This window comes from Carassius auratus, chromosome 16, assembly GCF_003368295.1.
Source record: "Carassius auratus strain Wakin chromosome 16, ASM336829v1, whole genome shotgun sequence".
Taxonomy (NCBI): domain Eukaryota; kingdom Metazoa; phylum Chordata; class Actinopteri; order Cypriniformes; family Cyprinidae; genus Carassius; species Carassius auratus.
In genome coordinates this window covers 5252242-5260504 of record NC_039258.1, presented here as the reverse complement: position 1 = coordinate 5260504, position 8263 = coordinate 5252242, and the positions used below count along the sequence as shown (strand labels likewise).

Below are 8263 nucleotides of genomic sequence, written 5' to 3'. Positions count from 1 at the left end.
CAGATGTGGTTATGGCTGCAAATGTCTTGAGGAGAGAGTTGCCTTACTGCTGCAGCCAGACGACACACACACACACACACACACACACACACACACTCCTGCTGGATAATGTCACTGCTGATGTCACAGATGACGTCACCGCATGGATTCATTTCAGCAGAGGTGAGATGTGCTATTTATAGTGAAAAGTTATGACCATAAATATATAACGATCTACCCCCAAGGGAAATTAAACAAGCATCAATTTATTATTAATAATGATGATGATGATAATAATAATACTGTACATATACTGAATAAGAGGTTCAAGGAGTGCACTACTAAACCTCATATGAATATGTATATTCATTCTTCATATTCTCCCACAATTTCTATGTTGCCAAGTCTTTTCTTTCCCTTACATAAAAAATACCGCAGAGGAACAATTCATTGCTCTTTCATTGCTCATGAGCTCAGGTTCATAAAGGAATAGTTAACACAAAAATGTAAATTCTGTCATTAATAACTCACCCTCATGTCGTTCCAAACCTTACGTCCTTCGTTCATCTTCAGAACACAAATGAACATATTTTTGATGAAATTTGAGAGCTTTCTTTTTTTTAAAACCATGGACTATTTTAACTGTGTCCTTACTATCTTTTTGAGCCTTGAACATGTTAGTTTCGTTGTTGTCTATGTAAGGTAAGAAAGTTCTCGGATTTCATGAAAAATATCTTAATTTGTGTTCCAAAGATGAACAAAGGTCTTAAGTGTTTGGAATGACATGAGGGTGAGTATTTATTGACAGAATTTTCATTTTTATGTGCACTATCCCTTTAAGTATTACCTTTGTCTCAGAAGCTTCACTTAAAAATCAGAAATGAATCAAAACTTGGCATAAACTATGGGCATAGAGCTAGAAAATCTATGTGGATAGCATACTTCAGATTCTGATCTTGGGAAGACTTCAAAGAATTCTAGGCAAATCTGAGTACAATGTGAGACACTGTTGAGAGCTCTTCTGAAACTCTACTGATGTGGGATTACTGGGGGGTTTGTGTCAAGGGGAAAATCTGAAAAGCAGGAGAGATAAGAGACATTCTCATTTTAATCTAATAGCTGTCAGAGAGAAATGACTGAGATCTGATTTGTGGTTTTTCTAACTTTAATAGCGGTTTTAGAAAATGCATCATTTGTTTTTTCATTCCTCAGAGACAATGAATTGCAGGAGCTCCTCCCACCTGTGCATGGTACCTGCTCAGGTGCTCAAACAATACAAAGACTGTTCAGTCTGATAAAGAGCCAGTTTCTCCAGAGTCCAGGACATTAGTGGATGTTGAATCAGCCTACTGGCAGAGATCACACACTGAAGGATTACTCATCTTCAAAGATGATGAAGATTATACCAAGAGACTCCATCACCTTAGTTGTTGGTTGGATTGTACTTTTCATGGGTGAGTAGCGACTATTTTAAATATATGATTTATGAAAAATTGAAATATTAAAAATTGAAAATTGAAACAGATTTAAGGGATAGTTCGTCTGAAAAGGACAATTTTGTCATCATTTACTCACCTTCATGTCATTCCAAACCTGTGTGACTTACTTTCTTCTGTCGAGCACAAAAGAAAATATCAAAGTCATTGTATTTGTTGTTTTGGACACCAGGGACTTTCAGTGTATAGGCAAAAAGGTATTCCTTAAAATATCTTCTTTAATCATGAGGGTGGCAACATTTTCATTCTTTGGGAAAATCTAAATCATTAAATCATTATATCGATATCTGATTCAGGTGTAAACTCTGTCAATATCTCTGCGATGGATACTCCAACTGAAAGCACAGATGCCTCGACTCCACACTCTTTGACTTCTGTTATCATGGATCTCAGAATCACAAACCGTGTTTATAATCATTCACTGGCTGACCAGCAATCAGCAGAGTATACAACACTCAAGCAAGAGGTGGAACAACTGGTGAGGGTCTCTTGTGAATCATGCTTGTGTATGTTATGCAATCAAGCGATATTTACAGTATTCTAGGATACACTACATCCACTGACAGACATACAGTATACTCTAAATGAAAGTGAATGATCAGGTCAATGACTAGTGGTCCTCTAGAACTCCTTCAGAAATCATACCATGGTGCAGCGATGGTCTCAAATAAAAATACCCTAGTACTTTAATATGTAATGTTGTAGAAAAGTACCATTTTAAATTTAATACCATGTAAATACCATGGTATTTGCTAAAGTACCTTGGTAATAGCATCAAATCATAGGGCTCCCACAGCGTTATCTGTAAAGGTATCTGATTTATTTGCTATAGTAATTAAAAGTCATTACAATGTATGCCATAGGTTTAAGAAAACATGGTGTTATCATGGTACCATTAACAAAATAAGCTATGCTAATAAATTAATGTACTTTATAAAATGCGAGTATTATCAAAGTGGAAAAATTGTGGTATCAATTCAGATGAGCAAATTGGTAATATTGATTTGTTTTCCCTGTTGTACTTTTCCAGTTTGCTGATATTTATGAACGATCATATGACACCACTCATCTGATATATTTGGGGACTGATGAGATAATATTCAGGTTTGATTAATAATCTTAGATTTACATTCAATAGAACGGTGACAGAGTCCGTCTGATCTTAAAATGTTTCTCTTACAGTAATGGGTCTGTGATAGTCACTTCTCGTCTGCTGTTTGGGCCGACTCAAGCCAATCCAGAGCTTGTGAGAGGAATCTTTTTTCCTGCGTACAAACAAATACCATCGCCGGCATTAGAGATCGACCTCAGCCACATTGAAAGTAAGATAACCGTCACCAAAGGTTGATTTGAAATTGTTTTCACATTGTTCATTAACAGGGGTTTGAAATGGAGGATTTGCCATTAAGTATTGACCATATAAACATATGGAAGCTTATTTCCACCAATTTAATTGTGACTTTTTATCTAAAAATTGCAAGTTTATGTTTTAATTTAATAATATTAATAATTTTTTTTAGTTAAAGACTTTTTCCTCAGAATTCTAAGTTTACACCTCGCTATTCTTTATTTCTTTTTTATTATTATAAAAAAAAATTTAGAAACCCAAACTGACCGCATACACATGCAGAATAAAAAAAAAAAAAATAGAAAAATAAAAATAACCGCAAAATATAAACTCGTAATTGCAAAAACATTATGAATTCCAAATTTAGTTTTGCCTTTATTGTGATAGGACAGTGTGGAGACAGGAAGCAAAGTGGGAGAGAGGGGTGGCGGCAGGATCAGGAAAGGTCATCAAGCCGGGACTCAAACTCAGGATGCCCATAGCGCAACACTGCTTTATGTCGGCACATTGCCAAAAAGGCTTTTAGCACTGACCAGAATTTTTAATTTATACATCACAATTCTACATTTTCCCTCTGAATTCTAGGTTAACATCTCGTAATTCTGCCAAATACCTAAAAAGATACCTAAAATGAAAGTCTACATTCTGAAAATTAAAAATAAACAAACAAAACAATAATTGTAAGTTAAAGTGTTACAGTTATTATTAAAGTTATTTTTACAGAAATAAGCTTCCATATAACACTGACAAAAACATAATCAACCAATAAATAATTTAATCAATAATTTAATCAATCTCACCCACAGATGAACAACCAACTGAAGAACCTCTTGAGGAAGAGAAGATCTTCAGCAGACCACCGACGACAACACATAAAGAAACAACCTTTACGACCATGCCCTCTGTGACCACGCCCCTCACTTCCACTCCTGACATCACGATGGACACTGAATCCTTCACCAGCCCTCTTCCATCCACACACTCACCCAACATGTCAACCTCCTACCCATTGGGCTCCAGTGCTGTTGTAGGAAATATCACAAACTCTATCCACTCCACCACATCCATACCCTTTAACACCACCACAATGCACCTAAACACCACGACCAGCACACCGATGGATAATACAAGTATTTCTACAGCACCCAACAGCTCCACCAATGCAGTAACCAATGGGACAACCACAGAAGTCCCCAATGGGACCACCACAGCAGCACACATTGGCACCATCCCTGCAGCTTCCAGTGGCACCACCACCACTGTAACCATCACCTCAGTCCCAAATAGCACCACCACCACCACCACCACAGCCCCCCAAAACACCGCCACTGTAGTCCCCCAAAGCCCATTTACCTCGATCCACAGCACTGTTGGGAAAGCGACAACCAGCTCCACCAAGTTTACAACAGCACAGCCCTTAAGGACCACAACCATGAACCATTCACCTACTACAAAGGTCACTGTTTTGGTGCCTGGATGGGCGGTAGCCCTTTTAGTGCTGGCGGCTGTCAGCCTCTTCCTCCTCATCATTCTCATCATTCTGGTGAGTGATCGAGGGTTTAGGATCAATGTAATATAAACCTTTGGTTCTATAGTTGAACATGATAGCAACTTTGAAATATGGTATTTGTGGTTGTTTGAAATGTGTCACATTTTATTGTTTCCTTTAAATAAATAACAAAATTAACCAACTTCTGTACTACTATCCCTGTGTATAGAGGCAGCACATTGGCACAGTTTTGGTATCAGATTATATAAAATTTAACCTTTGATGGGCCATATATACAGTAGCCCAGAAAAAAAAATCTACAACAGAAATAAGCCATAACACAACAAAATTTGCACAGCGAAATGGACACAAGCCATAACACAACGATATAAGCACAACATAATGAAAACAAGCCACAACCCAACAAAATTAGCACAACACAATGGAAACAAGACGCAACACAACAAAATTAGCACAAGACAATGGACACAAGCAACAGCACAACAAAATTAGCACAACACAATGGACACAAGACGCAACACAATGGAGACAAGCCACAACACAACGAAATTAGCACAACACACAATGGAAACAAGGCACAACACAACGAAATTAGAGCAACGCAACGGAAACAAGGCACAACACAACGAAATTAGCACAACACAATGAAAACAAGCTGCAACCCAACGAAATTAGTACAACGCAATGGAAACAAGGCACAACAGATGAAATTAGCACAACAAAACAGAAACTAGCCGCAACAAAATGGAAATAAGAACACAATGAAATAAGAACAACGCAACGGAAACAAGGCACAACACAACGAAATTAGCACAACAAAATAGAAACAAGGCACGACACAACGGAATTAGCACAACACAACAGAAACAAGTCGCAACACAACAAAATTAGCACAACACAACGGAAACAAGCCGCAACACAACAAAATTAGCACAACACAACGGAAACAGCCGCAAGACAACAAAATGATCACAACACAACGGAAACAAGCCACAACACAACAAAATTAGTCGTATGTGTTGTGTTGTTACAATTTTGTGTTATGGAGATTTTGTTGTGTAGTGCACTACTGGGTCAAAAAGATTACTTATACATAAAGCAATACTATAATGGCAAAACACTTCAAAGCCAAGTTGGAACATTAAGGGTTTGTTTTTGTCAGTGTTAACAGTTTACTGTTAAAGGACAACGGTGTTCCTCCTCTCAGGTGGTGATCTGGTGCTGTTGGCCAAAACGAAGAGTTTTCATGAACGAAGCTGAAGAGATGAATCCTCCCATGTACTTCAATCCAGACATCCCTATGTATTCAACACAAAGCACATTTGATACATCCAACGGCAAACAAGTGGTGCGATCCTTTTCATTACTTATTCTGATACAACGCATTTTGTATTTTGTACAGTTTGGTCATGAGAGTGAAACTAGATTTTATAACAAAAGTGACTCCCTTAAATTTTCAAGACTTGTAACCAAATTTTGGAAGCGAATGGGCTATACTGTATGAACAGAATTGGCAAACTTGTGCTTTGATGGTTATTTTTGCTTTCGCTAAATCTAAATCTATTTTAAATAGTTAATTAAAATAAAGGTGAAATAAAAAATAATTATTAGATTACTTAAAATATTATATAACTTGACAAATTTAACAACTTAAAATAAGTTCAAGTATTAACATGATTTAACTAAAATAACAAATCTAAACAGAAATGTATATATATAAAAAAAATTATTAAACAAAATTACTAAAACACAAATGAAAGCTGAAAACATAAAAATAATTCTAAATTCAAAATATTGGGGAAAAAAATGGTACAATCTCAGAAAAAAAGGTACAAAAGCTCCCACTGAGGGTAGTACCCTTTCAAAAATGACTAACATTCACCGTTTAGGTACTAATATGAACATTTTAGAGTAGTATTGTGTATCTTCACAAGTCCAAATTCACACCCTTTAGGCATAAAATATGTACAAGTAAGTTTTGAAAAGGTACCCTAGTGACAGCTTTTGTTCCTTTTTTCTGAGTGTACACAAAGAATCCAGAACCAAACAATACAGAACAAAAACTGAACCACTGCATTTTTGATGCAGAATGAAAGTAGCAGTAAGGATTTAATAGCACACTCAAAACACACTGATATTTACAATAGTTATCAGTTACAGGATTTACTCTTAAGTTAAAGCAGGGATTAGGAGGTTACCTGCTGGTACAGACATAATGGATCAGCTCTTGCCTGCTGCTGTAAGAACAGGACAATTTGAGTCTCACACCTGTTAGTAAAAGCAGGTAGTGAAAACGCTGACTGTGTGAAAGCAACCTTATGATCAGAAAGCATCAAGAAACCTGTAAAGTAATGCCAAAGCATGCAGCTCTTTAACCCTTTCACAACAAGCCAGAGACATTTAACTATAAATAATAGAATTGCAGCTTTGTTGTGGAGGGAAACAGAGGGGGTTTCAGAAGGGTTCTCCATCAGCATCTCTGTCCATGTAAAGCACAGACCCCACAATCACAGATCAGAACTAGGGAAAATTGGCTACTGTTACCTGGCGTTCCAGTGTCCCCATCACCTGCACAGGCCCCTCTTTGTGCGGCTCTGACTAAGAAACCTGAAGCGTGGGAAACTCGACTCTCGTTCAGAGACTGTGAGGCCTCCATCTGCGTCTCCTCCATCGTTCAGTAGCCCCGGCGTCACTGCTCACAATGCCCTGCCTACATTCGAACAATAACAGGAGCCAGGAGAGAAAGACTTAAGCTTTGAATCCAACCCTCATTCAGGCCTCCAGGGCTGAATGCATCCGAGCAGCAGGTTTTGGTGGAAAAGCTGATCATAGAAGAGAATGATTAACTGAACGGAGCTGAACAGAGGCGTTTGTTAGGGTACTGGCATTTATATTAATAACAAGCTGGATGATTCACAGTGATGATATAAATATAATTATCTAAATCACCCGAAACAGCCCAACCCATATGGCCTCAGACACACACACAAAAATAGAGGAACAATAAACAATAAATAAAGAACAATATTTGACAGTAGGAAAATAAAAAAGAGGTCTAATAACAGATAAAAATCACAATATTAATAAAAGAACAAAGTAAATTAAAAATACATACAAAATAAATAAATAAATGAAGGAATATATATATAACATTTAAACACAATTTATCAACATATACAAGATCAAATAAATAAAACCGAAAACATGAATAATAATAATAATAAAAAAAAGTTTTAAGTTAATAAAATAAAATAAAAGTGTATTTAATTACTTTATTAACATTATTTCTAATGCTGACGGACGTTATACTTCCTACATGCCCTTCATTGTCATCTAATGTTAATTGACTTTTTAATTGGTTTTAACAGGATGTCAGAGAAAAACCTCCGAAAAACAGGACAGGAATCTACGTGGTGAACCAATGAAGAAAACATAGTAAAAAACAGATATGCAGCGGTGAGCATGACACACTTCTGTAAATAACCCAGCTCAAACTCACACTTTAACTCAATCATTCAGGTTTTCTGACCCCAAACATTGTCACTCCTTCCGTGTGTGAAGAACGAGGCCTGAGGAAACCCTTGTTGGATGTAAAACTGTCACACATCTGGCACTGTTCTGCAGGATGTTGAATGGACAGGGAAATTACTTTACATGTCATTATACTGATTTAGAATTCTATACCTTTGCACAAAGTAATGATGATTGACAGTGATTTCGTGAAATTAAAAGGTTTTGTTTTTTTTGGACAAAATAATCTTAATTTTAATGGAAAATACTGTTTCATGGTAAATAAACCCTAATATTTTTAGTGATACAGCCTGGTTCTACTATAGATCAAAAGGAGAAGTTAGTTAGTTAGTTTCTGTATTTGGGTGACAAATTTCGTATGGAATAAACCAAATAGGACCAGACTGCACTGTGTCACTT

The 8263-nt window shown here is 36.6% G+C and overlaps 1 protein-coding gene and 1 long non-coding RNA gene across 3 annotated transcripts; one reads left to right on the top strand and one right to left on the bottom strand.

Moving 5' to 3' along the window:
* Window positions 1–1186: 1186 nt before the first annotated feature.
* On the bottom strand, window positions 1187–7010 carry LOC113115866 (uncharacterized). 2 transcript variants are annotated; one of them, XR_003293951.1, is made up of 5 exons: window positions 6878–7010; window positions 5510–5631; window positions 2656–2740; window positions 1555–1591; window positions 1187–1328 (listed from the first exon to the last, which is right to left on the bottom strand). It is a non-coding gene; the product is annotated as an uncharacterized LOC113115866 (long non-coding RNA). The 2 variants fall into 2 exon arrangements; XR_003293950.1 differs by having other exon boundaries at window positions 1223–1325.
* On the top strand, window positions 1277–7344 carry LOC113115865 (mucin-3A). Its single transcript, XM_026283550.1, has 6 exons — window positions 1277–1433; window positions 1772–1953; window positions 2506–2579; window positions 2658–2797; window positions 3630–4366; window positions 5541–7344. The coding sequence occupies exons 1-6, from the start codon at window positions 1313–1315 to the stop codon at window positions 5835–5837; spliced, it is 1551 nt and encodes a 516-aa protein (XP_026139335.1). The 5' UTR covers window positions 1277–1312; the 3' UTR covers window positions 5838–7344.
* Window positions 7345–8263: the final 919 nt, after the last annotated feature.